Below are 16,909 nucleotides of genomic sequence, written 5' to 3' on the forward strand. Positions count from 1 at the left end.
CACGTGGAAAGATTCGATATCATAAAGGTCAAAACATAGTATTGCATACAACATAATTATTTTGCTGCATCAATTTTGGAAATGTCCAACACATGCCTTCAATAAAACATCTGGAAATGTTTTTTCTTAACTTTTGATCTAGAGAGGCATGACGTTCTTTGTTCTTTGTAAACTTGGTAAAAATGGAATGCTCGATTGTATCCCAATATTCCTGCAGTCGAATAGCCAAAGTGTATCAAACTGGTGAGTAAACACACAGCTGAGATTGTTCCTTGTCAAACTGATGCTGCAAAAAAGCCAATATTTATTTAATTATATGTAGTTTAACGCGGCACTTATCGATGTTCCTGTTATATATCGGCGGTTTTTAAATGATCGAGTCTAAACCAGACAATCCAATGATTAACAGCATGAGCATCAATCTACTGGAATACGACAACAACATCAGCGTTCCTGACCACTCGATAGCTTTAGGTGCCTCTTACAATGAACATTGGTTGCTGAAGATCAGTTCAAAGCTTCACGTGACCAGTAAATAGAAGAAATAAAGATTTATATCGTATCATATAAAGCGATAATTGAGAGTATGACGGTGATCTGTAATGAATCGAACCGGGACTAGATAATCCCCTGATTGACACAACATCATGAAAGGATTGCCTGACCAAAACTGAATTATGTTCTTACCGCCACCATATAGCGGCAAGGTTACTAAAGCGGTGTTAAACAACACAGCAACAAGACTCTGTGTAAGCAGTATCGGTGGAAGCCCTGGATCCATGGCGCATCATTGTGGATTGTCTTGTTCCGCCACGATTCAGTGAAACAATGTAAACATGACCCACGGTATTGATACAAATAGTTGACGGTTGTTTCTAGATCCCGTAGTTGTTGCAGCAAGTATCTGACGTTGGAAAGCACTATTGTTGGTAGAGGAGGGTGAGTTTTCCTGAGTTGTATACGTTGTATCAACTCTCCATCTCTTTTCTAAAACCCTCTTTTCTGCTTTTTAACTTTCCTTTGGTAAATCAAGTGACGTACTATAATCCGATGAGAAAGTGTTGAACCGCATGAGGCGATCACATTCATACGAGAGAGAAGCTGAGAGACTGGATGTCCACCATCTTCAATAACGTCTAAAGGACTAGCAGCGTTGGCGCAGCAGAGCTGATGAAATAGGATGATTCGTATTAATGTTACCGCTAACCCAGTGATTGCATTCTCCATTATGATGCATACAACATTTGTGCACTAAACTTTAGACGATACAAACTCAATTTAACAACAAAATTCAAGATTAAATCACAAAGCTCTTTAAATACTTGTCGCCACGACCGCAGTGCCACCTATCACGGAGTAAAATACCAACTCATGAAGTTATAGTTTTGACACGTCATGTTTTCCTCACTGTAGTATCTCTTGTTTGTCTGCTCCGTGATAAATATTACAATTTTCAACCTACCCATCAAAATCCTACTCAATGTTACGTAATCTAGATTTAAACGTAAGCCATATTTTGACTCAGCTGCAGGTATAGGGTAGCTAAACTGACCGGCAAAAGAATGTATACTAAATATTACTAGTTCTCATATTTGTCAGAAATAGTTTTGCAGGGATATTATCCATCAATACATATCGCCCTAATGTAGCAATTTGATACGTGCACGTCGTGAATAAAACGTGGAAATAGTTGTATAAACCATGACTTGGGACCTCTGTCAGAGTTTCACATGCACTAAGGGTATATGGTTATGTGTGCGAACAGGTTACACGTGCAGCTTGAAACTTAAGGGAAACACCACAGATAAGCCACGACTACCAGCAGCTGAACGTGAGAGGACCATAGGTATGCTCTAGATAGATGGGGTCGACACACACTAGAGCTGAAGAACCTTCGACTGCATCCGTGTAACTGTCAAGTACACTGCCGTAAAACTCACAGATCAGGAGAGTGCTCGGGGTTCTCCACCGGGATCACAGCCCTTCTGACAATCTGGGTAATGCAGAAGGCTGCAGTGTTGGGGAGCCTCAATATTCTCCTGAAAGTTCTTGGTGGGTTCGACTAGACAGTGTTTTCTTGGAGAAGTCCCATTCGCTGTCTGGGCTGCGTGTAGAGGGGGCGAGGGCCCTGAGCTGATGATGAGCCTTACCAGCCTGACTCTAGTTTCCATCTTGAATATTACAATAGTAGTTCTGGATATTAGCTATCAGGTGATCAAACAAAAGACCCAACAGTGAGTGTTTTCGAACCTCAGACCTGGCCACAAATCCCATCTTTTCTGATTTCAAAAAATGATTTCAAAGTGTTTCCGTTCATGAACTTAGAATGAATTAATATTTCCAAAGTAATCCATACTAGTGAGTGTGTAGCAGGGGAACATAAAAAGAGGAAATTACAAACAATTTAAGAAAAATCCTATGTCGCAATGAGTGAGTGAATGTGGCTTTACGCCGCGGTTAGCAATATTCCAGCAATACCACCGCGGGACATACTGTACCCATATGGAGACCGGTCATCAGCGTGACAAACGGACGCTTCACCATTAGGCCACTCCACCGCCCCATATGTCGCAATGTGTTGTGTAGGTGTAACTTATGTACATGATTTACGCCAATATCTCAATTTGGAGCGACGTTCTGGTGTTATGTTATCGGTGCCAAAGCCTACACCGAAGCATCACCCCTGTGATGACATGTACTTGAGATCATCGTCAGTACATGTCCTCACACTATTACAACTCCAAAAACTGTTGCTGTTCCATATATCTTATCCTTATTTTGTGCACATGCATCTACATATCTCTCAGAAAAGATTTATTAATTTCATTATTTAGGACAGGAATTATTTCTGTACTGTTCCTGGAATAGATATTCCAAACTTAAGTGTGGAAATATGAAATTATAAATAGGAAGACGTATCATGTGTCATCACAGTGACATCTACCGATATGAATAGATTATATGGATGAAGAACTTACATATTACATTTAGGACTCTTACAGACATCTCTCAACACAACAACACAACAGCACAACACGGAAGTGTTTCATATTCTTTTATTCTTTGAACTTTGCAGAAAGTCTTTGAACTTTGCAGAAAGTCTTTGTTTTGCAGAAAGACGCAGAAGGTCGGAAGAACAGTCACATCACTCCACCTGCAAACAATAAACACATTTAACGTGGTAGTTGTAATCATTGTGTGACAAAGTTTACCACAGTGTTTCCGTTGACAATCAGCTGAAGTCCGCGTTGTGATACATTTAGACTAGTGCTACATATAGACCATTCTCTTCCCACAGAGGTTACTTGTCATATCGGCCATATTTTGCGGTTCTCATAAAATCCCTTAGCGCCAAAAATGGCACCAGATTTATCTCCCTTTTTTCTGTCAAACCAGAGTACGTGTTACATCGACCTAGATTCAACTTGACAAATGCAAGCAATGTGGAGACTGAGTTCTGTCTAGAAGAAACATTTGAGTATCGCGCACGGGAAGTGGTTCTATTTTTCACGAAATTTCCTAGATCTTGCGAACGATCACTTTTGAAACAAGGTCGCTGACTGCACTACTAAATCTGACTGCCTCCAATCACGAGTCTTGAACACTCGCACCATGAAAGGGTCGTATTAGAACAGAGCTTACGTAGGAAGATATGACAAGTAACCTCTGTGGGAAGAGAATGCATATAGACATAACTTTCCGCGAGGCACTAAAACAATATGGGCATAGCCTAACCCAGAATATTACACACAGTTACAGGGTCGTGCGTAACATTACCAGACGACCAGTTGTTCCACTACAACGCCCCAAAGATCTGTTACGACGGTTATATACTAAACTCTAAGGACTGTGAGTGACCCAACTTACTTACCGGTTTGATGAAGGCAGTGAGAGAGAAAATCCGGCAACTCTTCGTTTGGAAAGTAAACACCATCTCTGTGAAAGAACATCTTCATTTTATATCTAGATTCTATGTTAATATTTAAATTAAGTGTCTCATGTGTACGCCATATTGTTTGCGTCATGTAGACCATGTAATCTCTATGACAGAAACCCCATATAACCACCTTCTGGATGACATACAAACCATGTAACCACGTTCTTTGTGACATGTAGGCCATGTAACCACGTTCTGTAAGAAATGTGGGTCATGTAACCACCCTCTTTGTGACATGTAGGCCATGTAACCACGTTCTGTAAGACATGGAAGCCATGTAACCACGTTCTGTACGATATGTGGGCCATGTAAACACATTCTGCATGACATATAGGTCATGTAACAACGTTCTGCAAGACATGCATGGGGGCCATGTAAACACGTTCTGTAAGACATGGAGGCCATGTAACCATGTTCTTTGTGACATGTAGGCCATGTAACTACGTTCTGTACGATATGAGGGCCATGTAAGACATGTAGGCCAAGCCATATAGGCCACGTAACCACGTTCTGTAAGACATATAGGTCATGTAACCACGTCCTATAAGACATGGAGGCCGTGTAAAGTATGTTCTTTGTGATATATAGGCCATGTAACCACGTTCTGTAAGACATGTAGGCCATGTAACCACGTTCTGTAAGATATGTGGGTCATGTAAGACACTGAGGCCATGTAAACATGTTCATTGTGACATATGGGTCATGGAACCATGTTCTTTGTGACATATGGGCAATGTAAACATGTTCTTTGTGACATATGGGCAATGTAAACATGTTCTTTGTGACATATGGGCAATGTAAACATGTTCTTTGTGACATATGGGCAATGTAAACATGTTCTTTGTGACATATGGGCAATGTAAACATGTTCTTTGTGACATATGGGCAATGTAAACATGTTCTTTGTGACATATGGGCAATGTAAACACAATTTGTGACATATAGGACATATAATCCTGACGTGTATCATATGGTAATTAGACGTGATCACATCACTTCAGTCATATGTTACACAGAATATGGTTACACTGCCTGCAGGTCACGAAGAAAAGCAGAATAATCCTGAAAACAACATCCACTTAAACTCCTTCACTTGGCTGTCATTAGTTCTCTGGAATGGACATTGATATAAAACAACATCCATTCAGTCACAATTACCTGAGGTGATATCTGTAGGATTCGCAACTGCTGGTTCCAAGCGGCTCACGAACTTGGCCTCTGGATTTTTGTCGCCGTTGCATTTATTGAAACAGAGGCCACCTCTGGTCTTGCCGTAGTGCACCCCGATCAGCTGACCAGCCCTCACGATGATGCGGTCGTTGGAGCTGACGTTGACCAACTGTACGTCGTTGTCGACGGTCTTCACGATGTTCTGTCCAACAAGACTGTATCTGAAGTGGAATGGCATCCTGTAAGTTCCTTGTCTATCGCCACTGTGTAGCATTTATGTGTGTGAAGGAGGGACTATTGTTGGTGTTGTATGCAATGTCCAAGACCGTAGGAACACCTTGACACACGAACACCTATATCAACATCCGCTCGCTGACCTGTTTGACACATGTCATCGGTTCCCAAGTGCACAGATGGATGCTCATACTGTTGATCACTGAATTGTCTGGTTCAGACTCGATCATTTACAGACGCCGCCATATAGTTGGAATATTGCTTAGTGCGGCCTAAAGCTAAACTCACATTTGATCTATTTAGTCTCCTTCGACAAATAGCATACCGTGCTGGAGACCTGTTGGTACCTGTGATCACATTATGCATGTGCACCTGTTCCACAGTGGGACAGCTAAGAGAATCTTTTATTGAAAAAATATCATACAGTTTACACACTGGGAATGGGGTGTATCTTTAGGACTTACTGATCTATTCCAACTTCCCTCCACACTTGCAGCGCGATGTCTCCGACATATTTGGAGTAGAACTTCCACTGGACGATCTCGCCATCATGTTGGATACGGAAGTTGGCGTTGATGCCCGAATACACGTACTTAGCTGATCCTACATTCTTACGACTTATCAGTGGAAGCCAGTTGGTGCGGTACAGCTGGTATTGCCTGACCTGAATACATAAGCAGACATGCTAACACCTTCATGTAACACCTTCCATGGTCTGAGCTTCTAAGCATTGATGAAGCACCCAGCAATCTGCTCCTCGTGTAAAATGGTGATGTGAAAACCTATGTATCGATGTCAGCAAACAGATATAGATACATGTTCAGATTATTGATTATAAAAAAGGGTCAAAGGTATTCCCCAAAACATTATGAGTCAGAATCTGATGTTTATTTGTATCTTGGTTAGGATTCATTTTTTACTGAATGTAGCTTTGACCACGGCTGCACGGCATGCAATGAGCAGAGTGAATTTGATCAGTGTTTCACTGTATGCCAGGACAATTACGGCTTTCACCAGTATTTCACTGACAACAACAAAGTTGCCAATTTTGATTGAGATGCCACCTGAAGTGAAAATGACCGTGCAGCTATTTCGCTCAGACTAGGCGTCCACATTAACAGAATAAAGTCTGTTTGGACGTTAGAACAACCATGTCAGTGACGTTCTCATTGCCGTGTCCTCGTGTGGATCAGAACCATATGTCATGTCCCCAAATTATCTCTTGCAACAAAGTTTGGGTAACAGCACACGTACAAGACGATACGGACATTTTTGAAGGGGGAGTGGGTAGTTTCCTTCTTCACCGCTTCACCGATCTGCCACCGGTCGAACATGTCTTGGGTGACGTTTCCGACGTTCTTAAAAGCGTTGAAGCCGAAGACACACGATTGATTCCTTTATGGGATAAATTAAATTCGTTGATACCTCTGACGTAGATCCATGTGTAACACTTACTCATATCAGCTCATATCAACATCAGTACTGGTCATGTTGATGAGATTTCACTGTGCCACGTGGAAGTGAAAGATAACATGGCGGGCCTGTAACTGCGCGGGTCCGCTATGTCCCAGCACTGACAATAAGTCCACTGGAACAGCAAATGGCCCTTATGTCGACTATTTCGTATATATATGTCCACACATGTGACTTCGAGGTATGCGATACTTACTGGTCCGACCATGGCCTTGAGGGACATGATGTAGCACTTGTTCCTGTCCGCCTGGTCGTAGATCTCCCCGCTCACAAAGAAGGAGGGTTTATACACCTTGGTGTTGATCCAGGACATCTGTGAAGCTTCGGGATGCTGGCTGCTGCTGCACTCGGTGAAGCCCATCCCGGGGAGAGGGTCAAAGTAGTAGATGCCGATCACGTCTCCCTTCTTCACCTGGATACGTTCATACTCAGGGACATCTAGTGTGTCCACCTGTCCGATCACCTGACTGTCCACCAGGTTGTGGCCGATGAACTCGAATCTAATCAGGAGATACGTATATATTGCTTGAAGATGGCGATTACACCAGGGTTTGAATCGAAACATACAGAAAGAAAGCTTTCCCTGGCTTCAGAACAAACTTTGTCTTCTAATTCCATGAACATTAACTTGACAGCTTCCCTAAAACCTCTGTCCATTGTATTTTACTACTACCCTTCCAACTAGACCATGATCTACAAGTTACGTGCTAGAGTTCATGTTGAAATTAAATACTGCAAATATTACATATGGAACTAAAACAAACAATGATTTTAACATTTAAATCTGGCATCTTTCAATTTAGATTCGGATTCATTTCAAAACTTGTTCAAGGTTTCCGTGTCTTTGATAGCAGGAAATACAGCTGATGCAGTTTCTAGACAGCTTTTATAAGCAGATGCCCTCGGCATCATATCACGGAGGCGGTGGTGGCGACAGTGGATACTGACCTCATGTATGAGGTCGGGTAGTTATACAACAATGGTCTCTCATACGCAAATCAAACAGCAAACTCACTTTCGGATACCAGCATCAGGTCGTGGTCTCCAGACCTGCAGCAGTGCTCTCCCTTGTCTAGTCGAGAAGAACTTCCACTGGACAACCTCGCCGTCTCTGTTGATTCTCATCAGGTCGTTGTCGCCCACGTAGCTGTAATACTTGACGCCGTCGGTAGGACGCGCTATCAGGTCCACGTTGTTACTGGGCGTCACCGACGTTGATGTGTCTAAAATGTTATGAGTTATAAAGACTTAGGTTCGCTGTAGTGTGATGGTATTTAGGCGGCGAGTATAGACTGGCTAGTTGAGTAAATTTGACAGTAGATATAAATGGCTTCACACATTGTAACGATGTGTGGAACTGAATCAACAGATGTCTGTAATGAGATCTTTTTCTGGTGTATATGTTTTTAATAAATATAGGCAGAAATTGGCAAGCCAATAATATATACAATATGCTAACGTTTTCAGTGATGTTGCAAATATGGAAAACAAAATTCTTTGCCAAAAAGTAGGAAAATTCTTTAGCGCCTTCTGTCCAATACAGGACTCAGAGAACGACCTCGTTCCGTAAGCCGCACCTGCACAGGTAAGTTCCTCTCCGTCCAGCTGACCATTTCCCATGCACTTCCGGTGAGAGTCGCCGCTTAGTTGACTGTAGCCGTCTTTGCATTTATACGTCAATTTTGTTTGTATCCGGACGGTCTTGGTCTTGGTCTCCAAGATGGCGTTAGACGTCGCTGGAGGAACATCACACGTGACGACCTTCAGTGAGAAATGGCATTGCTGGTTAGCGAATGGTGGGTTCAACTGATGGGAAACGACATGTCCACCATTTCCGCGAACATTTGATGCCACGCCAGGTTTCAGTTTGGCAATTTATACCCAGAACAACTGTAGAAATAACACCTTGGACCTAAACCAAAACACCTTTAGCCATACTGTAAGAATTGGCACATTGGATCACATTTGATCACATTGGATCACACCCCAAACAACGATGGAATTGTACCTTGAATTATTTCATTATCATTTTGTTATTTCATTGTGACTATTTAGTTAATCCGACTGGGTGCATCATGCGCCACACTACTGCATGCGTTCAACAGCAGATGTATCTACAAACGTTTACAATTTCGTGACCTCTCCCGTAGTAGACAACTTACAGGACCGATCACTGCTCTGAAGGACATGATGTAACATTCGTCCTGGCCTGCCTGCTGATAAAGCTGCCCGGGGGTGAAGTAGTTCATGTCTGAAATTTTCTGATTGATCCAGGACATCTTGGTTCCCTGGGGGGTCAGTTCCTCATCACAAATCGTGTAGGTAACACCTACGAGGGGGTCAAAGTAGTGGATACCGACCACATCACCGGCTTGAGCAGGAATACGATCGTTGACAGGAACCTCCAAGACCTCAATACGTCCAGTCTTTTCAGTGTCGAGAAGATTCTGACCAATGAACTCAAACCTACACAGAAGATGCACATGTACATTATAACAGATATACCTTACCACGGGCATGTTTTGTCAGAGACGATATGTTTATTCCCTTATTTGAGTGGCATGCTCAGAAGCTGAAGAATCAGAGAAGGACAAACTTTGTGGATAAACAGTTTATTCGGATGCTGTGAATAATACACAAGAACAAGAAGTTAACAGGTCCGGTAACAATGTGATGACAAGGAATAACACGTAGAACCCAGTGGCACTGGTACCAGTACCAGTTTTATTTCAGACAGAAAAAAATTACTGATATCGCGATTGGCGATAAAAAAGTGGGTTTGACACTTTTTCAGCTGGGAAAAAGAACGTGATAAACGAGCGATTTAACCAGTAATGCTGCAGTAATGGTATTGTCCTGATTTATAGGGCAAGTGTTGTGATTGAAAAGATTTGGTTTTGCGATGTTTTCAAACAATATCTTGACAAATTTAAATTTGTAGGTTCTAAGCTTGACTGGGTCTAGGGTGATATTTCTGCGACAAAGTTGATCAGAGCTAAACAGAAGGTCCAGTGTTGGGCGAGAGATCACTACGTTAAATTCTGCAGAGAGACGAAAACAACGGAGGCTATTTAACTGGTGTCTTACATCCTTTCTCCAGCGTCACTTCTTGGACGCCACAGCTGGAACATTGCCTTTCCTGCTGTTGTCGCATAATATTGCCAGTGGGTGATGTCGCCTTCTCTGGTAATCCTCATGAACTCATTATCGCCGAGGTACGCCCGATACTTATCACCGTATTTAAACCGGGCGACGAGGTCAACGTTGCTGCTGGGAGTCACTGACGATGCAATTGCTGCAAATTTATTGTGTTGTCGTTTGAGCGAAGTACAATAACACCTTGTTAGGTGAAGATTATGTACATTTGTGATATACTGTATCATTTAACATACAACGATTCTCTGTAACTGTATGTGTAAAAGTATACTGACCAGAAACCATTCATGGAGTGAGTGAGTGAGTTTAGTTTTACGTCGCACTTAGCAATATTCCAGCTATATGGCGACGGTCTGTAAATAATCGAGTCTGGACCAGACAATCCAGTGATCAATAACATGAGCATCGATCTGCGCAATGGGGAACCGATGACATGTGTCAACCAAGTCAGCTAGTCTGACCACCCGATCCCGTTAGTCGCCTCTTACGACAAGCATAGTCACCTTTTATGGCAAGCATGGGTTGCTGAAGGCCTATTCTACCCCGGGACCTTCACGGGTCCCATTCATGGAAGCAACTTGTTTATTACTTGTAAGGATGCCTCTCGGCTACGTGTTGTTCCTTCATCTGGTCAGGTAACAAGCACTCAGGTGAGGATCGTCCTTACAGACAATCAAGTAGTTCCTATTCTCAACGCATTCATGCCTTCATCTATCTCTGTGACTCGTTGACGTACCTTCACAAACAAGGTCATCCCCACTCAGTTGGCCACTGGCCAGACACACCCTGTTTTCATGACCACTCTCCCGTACATGGTCATTCTTGCACCTGTACTTGACCACCTGACCACGTGACACCTGGTCAGTTGTCCCCTCCAGTATCACGTTGGGCGTGGCTGCGGCTACCGGACAGGTGAGAGCTGGAAGAGTGAGTAAAGTGAAGGTAACTGTTCAACCTTATTGGTGGACGATGAGCAGGGAGAAACTGCCCCTGAATAACTTAGTCCTGGTGATGTGACTGACGTCCATGAGCAGTTTTAAAGACAATGGGCACTGACATTATAGACAACGAAGTGTTTCACGTTAGCAATAACAAGGAATGTGGCTACACAGCTAGAGACATTACTGTTCTCCACAACCGTAGAGCATCGTCAGATGATGGCAACGGGATGATCGATCAACACTTGACAACATATGACAGAACTCTGCTGTGGACTGTCTTAGACGGAAAGAACACGTACATGGCGTGCCGCTTTCTTCACACACTCCACAGGTCAGAGGACACTGCTCTTCTGCAAACTGTTTGTAATCCACGCAGGCTTCAGGCGATGTTTTAAGGATGTCCTCACAGTCCTGTATCCGGTCCACACAGACTGAGCGACCTGAAATCAACAAATACTTGCTGTTAAACAGCTTTGATGATGATAATGATGATGACGACGATGATGATAATGATGAAGACGATTGTTAGGCACATATATTCCTGGGTAGAGTCTACCCCCAGTTTGTCGCACCAAGTATTGTTCCTATAACCACTACCTGTGAACAAATGATTTGGAAATGAATTGATAATTGTCTTCACGGTGAGGAGTGGTTTTACTGAGGGTATTTGCACAGTGAAGTTCATCATTTTATGCCTCTGTATCACATAGATAGTCGACGATGTCGTGATCCGTCAAGATATGATGTAAACCAGGATACGACAAGGTGCTATATACTCACTGTCACTCTTTGTCCTTCTACAGACAAACGGACGCTCAAGTGAACAGGACAAGGCCTCCCACTCATTGTTTGTTTGGTGTGAGGATTGTATACAATCATGGCTTTTGCTGTTGCTGGATTTATCTGAAACAGCAAGTTGGTGAGACGTATGTAGTACTTCATAAAAGGCGATTATGCTTATCGTAAGACGCGACTAACGGGATCGGGTGGTCAGGCTCGATGACTTGACTGGCACGGGTGATCGATTCACAATTGCGCAGATCGATGCTGATGCTACTGATCACTGGATTGTCTGGTCCAGACTCGATTATTTACAGACCGCGGTCATATAGCTGGAATAGTGCTGAGTGCAAAACTCACTCACTCACTCTGTAATACTTCAGCAATATCAGACCGTGTCAGCGGAGATGTTTCATATTCACATTTTTTCAATGTTCTAAATAAATTACTGCCCCACCCTAGAAAAATTATTGTTCATGACGCCACGTCACCATGACAAAGAGATATTTTGCCCTAGGGCGTCGTATGAACCCGATATTTTCTACCTCGTAGGTATTAAAACCATTTGTATCTAACTATACTCATTTTTGTTTGAATGATTACATTCAGAATTTGGGAGCACCATATATCTGTTTCGATATGCCAACTATAAATATGATATGCTACAATCTTCAGATCGACAACTCTGAAAATATATTTATTAACCTGCCGAAAACATGTAGGGTGTAGCTATGTCATATCAACAGTGGGATTGCATCGTCTTTGACAAATGTATTCAGTTTGAATCCATCAGATATAGAGTCCAAACGATCAAGTAGACATCCGTTTTGTGTCAAGACCGAGGTTATTGGAATGTCACGACATGTGGAAGAGTCCACTGGTCGGACTTTGTTTATGAATGGTGGACAAACTCCTGTTTGTCTACGCGGAAACACTGCAAGTCCAAAACCGGAATCTCCGAGCAGGTACCGTTTGGCTGGGGTTTATTTATACAGTGGATGTGAATGTCACATGACTGTGAACTTGAGCTTGTGGCGATCAGACACAATTTGAATGGATTTTATTGGTAAATTGGTGTAATAAAATCGAGACAATGTTGAGTTCAATACACATTCTACACATTCAAAGTAAAACTTTCTCAAGGTTTGTTTTATTTATCAAAGCACAGATTGACAGACCGTTCTCCCACTTTGTCCAGGTGAAAGGGGTACCATCAGACCACGTGAACGTCCCTTCAGTGTCCGTATCTGTACCGCCGATCCAAATATTTTGCAGTGGTTCCCTGTAAACACAAATGCCATATCTTAGCCAGGGCTAAGTGCTTTGGGTTAATAGTGATGGATCACAGAGATGGATGTCCCATCAAAACCATCATCCTCATCAACAGTTATGTCTTACCGTAGAGATGATACAAAATCTAGTTCCTCTTTGTCCTTTGTCGGTGAGACTATAGCTCCTAGGGCCTGACAGTGGGAACTGGCATCAGCATAGTTCATGTCCACGTTGACGTACAGGTAGCAGTTGCCGTTGTAAGCAGACCAGCCACTGGGGCAACCTGGTGGTCAGTGAATGATTCATTGAAAGTCATGCAAGCTGAATGTTGAGGTAACATCGGTCGGCTGGATTTGGCCAACGCTGGGCATCAGTAACGGTTTTACACATGTCGGACGTTAAAGGCCACGCGAACAAGTATCCACCTAAGTAATGACGGTGACTGGCCATGAATGCTGACCAGATGTTCGCTAATGCATTTGCTGTTTTACCCCCGTATCAGATGTCGAACCAGTAAATGTGTACCAACATCAGTACTATTATGTGTATATGGAATACCAACATTAGTACTGCTAGGTCTACATGGAATACCAACATTAGTACTGCCTTGTGTATATGGGATACCAACATCAGTACTGCCATGAGTATGTGGAATGTCAACATCAGTACTGTCATGTGTATATGGAATACCAACATTAGTACTGCTAGGTCTACATGGAATATTAGCATTATTACTGTAATATGTACATGGAATACCAATATTAGTGCTGCCTTGTATGTACGTACTATCAGCATTAGTACTGCTTTGTGTATATGGAATATCAACGTTAGTACTGCCTTGTTTCCATGGAATACCCACATTAGTACTGCCTTGTGTATATGGAATACCAACATCAATACTGTCATGAATATATGGAATGCTAACATCAGTACTGCCTTGGGTACATGGAATACCCACATTAGTACTGCCATCTGTATATGGAATGTCAACATCAGTACTGCCTTGTGTATATGGAATACCAACTTTAGTACTGCCTTGTGTATATGGAATACCCATATTAGTTCTGCCATCTGTACATGGAATACCAACATCAGTACTACCTTGTGTATATGGAATACCAACATTAGTACTGTCATCTGAATAAGGAATACCTACATTAGTACTGCCTTGTGTGCATAGGATACCAACATTAGTACTGCAATCTGTGTATGGAATACCAACAGTAGTACTGCCTTGTGTATATGGAATACCAACACAAGTACTGCTTTGTGTATATTGAATACCAACATTAGTACTGCCTTGTAAATAGGGAATACCAACATCAGTACTACCATGTGTATATTGAATACCAACATTAGTACTGCCTTGTATATATGGAATACCAACAGTGCTGCCTTGTATATATGGAATACTAACATTAGTGCTGCCTTGTATATATGTAATACCAACATTAGTACCGCCATGTGTACAAGGAATACCACCAACGTGACTACTGCCATCTGTATATGGAATACCAACATCAGTACTGCCTTGTGTATATGGAATACCGACATGAGCACTGCTATCAATACAAAGAATACCAACATCTGACAAATCTCTAGCACCACACATATTTAGTTGCATGTCACATAATCCTCCTTACTTCCACACACATATCCTCCAGGTGACCAGGTCCCGTCGGTCAAACACGTCCTGGTCAGGCTGTCACTACTAGATTTACATCGGAACTCGACGGTGTCCCCGACGTCATAGCTGGATCTCAGCGTCATCACGGGATCAGCATCAGCAACATCATCGGGTGCGGAACATGTTGTTACTGTCAAGTTTCAAATGGGGAATTACTCTACAATGAATATATTTCAACTGACCGATCGTGTGAGTGAGTGGTGCTAGAGTCACTTTCATTGGCATGCAAATTGATGACCTTGGTCTGCTAAGACTTTTCACTTTTTGAAATACCTGTAAACGAAAATTCATTCAAAATACCGAAGTGGTAAGGTTTAATACTTACTTTACTCATGCCATGTAAGAGGTAAATGAGTTCTGAGTATGTTAGCCAATATTTGCCCTGCGGACTACGATATCACAGAGAAAAGCTATGAAACTTTGATGAAGAGTGTCATGTGTGTCGCGTGTACTGGATAATGTCACTGAGGTGTGTCATCTGTGTTGAATATACAGTAAACCGTCAGTGGAACGTGTCAGGTGTGATGTATGCACTGGTAAAAATTACCTGGGGTGACAGGTACGTTGGGTGTGTCACATGTACTGGCACACCCAGCTCTGACCTCCGCCACATCCCCCTCACAGAAGCCTTCCTTCTTCAGTTCCTCACAGTCGGGATAGTTGTCGAACTTGCTCTCTACACACACAGATGAAAATCTTACACGGCTACCTCAAAACGAGTTCGTGGATATTCCTAACTTTAGACATGGTACACGGCTGACAGTAAGGTTGGTTTTATTGTTTCTAAGATCACAAAACACGGGATATCTTGGTTTGGATTTTTTCAAAGACAACCTACACATTTTTAATCTTCTGCCTATGGACATTCACCCAGCTTACACACATCACAGTAGTCCCTGTCACACTGGCCCTCGTATACACATGTGTAGACACTCACCCAGCTGACACACATCACAGTAGTCCCTATCACACTGGTCCTCGTATACACATGTGTAGACACTCACCCAGCCGACACACATCACAGTAGTCCCTGTCACACTGGCCCTCGTATGAACATGAGTAGACACTCACCCAGCCGACACACATCACAGTAGTCCCTGTCACACTGGCCCTCGTATGAACATGAGTAGACACTCACCCAGCCGACACACATCACAGCAGTCCCTGTCACACTGGCCCTCGTATACCCCTGTGTAGACACTCACCCAGCCGACACACATCACAGTAGTCCCTATCACACTGGCTCTCGTATACCCCTGTGTAGACACTCACCCAGCCGACACACATCACAGCAGTCCCTGTCACACTGGCCCTCATATGAACATGAGTAGACACTCACCCAGCCGACACACATCACAGTAGTCCCTGTCACACTGGCCCTCGTATGAACATGAGTAGACACTCACCCAGCCGACACACATCACAGTAGTCCCTGTCACACTGGCCCTCGTATGAACATGAGTAGACACTCACCCAGCCGACACACATCACAGTAGTCCCTGTCACACTGGCCCTCGTATGAACATGAGTAGACACTCACCCAGCCGACACATATCACAGCAGTCCCTGTCACACTGGCCCTCGTATACCCCTGTGTAGACACTCACCCAGCTGACACACATCACAGTAGTTCCTATCACACTGGCCCTCGTATACCCCTGTGTAGACACTCACCCAGCTGACACACATCACAGTAGTTCCTATCACACTGGCCCTCGTATACCCCTGTGTAGACACTCACCCAGCCGACACACATCACAGTAGTCCCTATCACACTGGCCCTCGTATGAACATGAGTAGACACTCACCCAGCCGACACACATCACAGTAGTCCCTGTCACACTGGCCCTCGTATGAACATGAGTAGACACTCACCCAGCCGATACACATCACAGTAGTCCCTATCACACTGGCCCTCGTATGAACATGAGTAGACACTCACCCAGCCGACACACATCACAGTAGTCCCTGTCACACTGGCCCTCGTATGAACATGAGTAGACACCCAGCCGACACACATCACAGCAGTCCCTATCACACTGGCCCTCGTATACCCCTGTGTAGACACCCAGCCGACACACATCACAGTAGTCCCTGTCACACTGGTCCTCGTATACACATGTGTAGACACTCACCCAGCTGACACACATCACAGTAGTCCCTATCACACTGGCCCTCGTATACCCCTGTGTAGACACTCACCCAGCTGACACACATCACAGTAGTCCCTGTCACACTGGCTCTCGTATACCCCTGTGT

At 43.4% G+C, this 16,909-nt stretch overlaps 1 protein-coding gene across 1 annotated transcript in view; it reads right to left on the bottom strand.

The window, feature by feature from the left end:
* Window positions 1–3,145: 3,145 nt before the first annotated feature.
* LOC137281189 (uncharacterized) overlaps window positions 3,146–16,909 on the bottom strand; it is a 31,715-nt gene continuing 17,951 nt past the window's right edge. Inside the window, exons 19-34 of the mRNA XM_067812310.1 lie at window positions 15,198–15,326; window positions 14,607–14,780; window positions 13,090–13,246; window positions 12,870–12,973; window positions 11,692–11,814; window positions 11,211–11,351; window positions 10,707–10,889; window positions 9,902–10,109; window positions 8,977–9,280; window positions 8,392–8,575; window positions 7,830–8,037; window positions 7,011–7,314; window positions 5,806–6,005; window positions 5,096–5,328; window positions 3,872–3,936; window positions 3,146–3,154 (exon numbers count right to left, since the gene is read on the bottom strand). Of these exons, the coding sequence (XP_067668411.1) occupies window positions 3,146–3,154; window positions 3,872–3,936; window positions 5,096–5,328; window positions 5,806–6,005; window positions 7,011–7,314; window positions 7,830–8,037; window positions 8,392–8,575; window positions 8,977–9,280; window positions 9,902–10,109; window positions 10,707–10,889; window positions 11,211–11,351; window positions 11,692–11,814; window positions 12,870–12,973; window positions 13,090–13,246; window positions 14,607–14,780; window positions 15,198–15,326 (2,726 nt within the window). The remainder of the gene's footprint in view (window positions 3,155–3,871; window positions 3,937–5,095; window positions 5,329–5,805; window positions 6,006–7,010; window positions 7,315–7,829; window positions 8,038–8,391; window positions 8,576–8,976; window positions 9,281–9,901; window positions 10,110–10,706; window positions 10,890–11,210; window positions 11,352–11,691; window positions 11,815–12,869; window positions 12,974–13,089; window positions 13,247–14,606; window positions 14,781–15,197; window positions 15,327–16,909) is intronic.

This window comes from Haliotis asinina, chromosome 4 (genome assembly GCF_037392515.1).
Source record: "Haliotis asinina isolate JCU_RB_2024 chromosome 4, JCU_Hal_asi_v2, whole genome shotgun sequence".
Lineage (NCBI taxonomy): Eukaryota > Metazoa > Mollusca > Gastropoda > Lepetellida > Haliotidae > Haliotis > Haliotis asinina.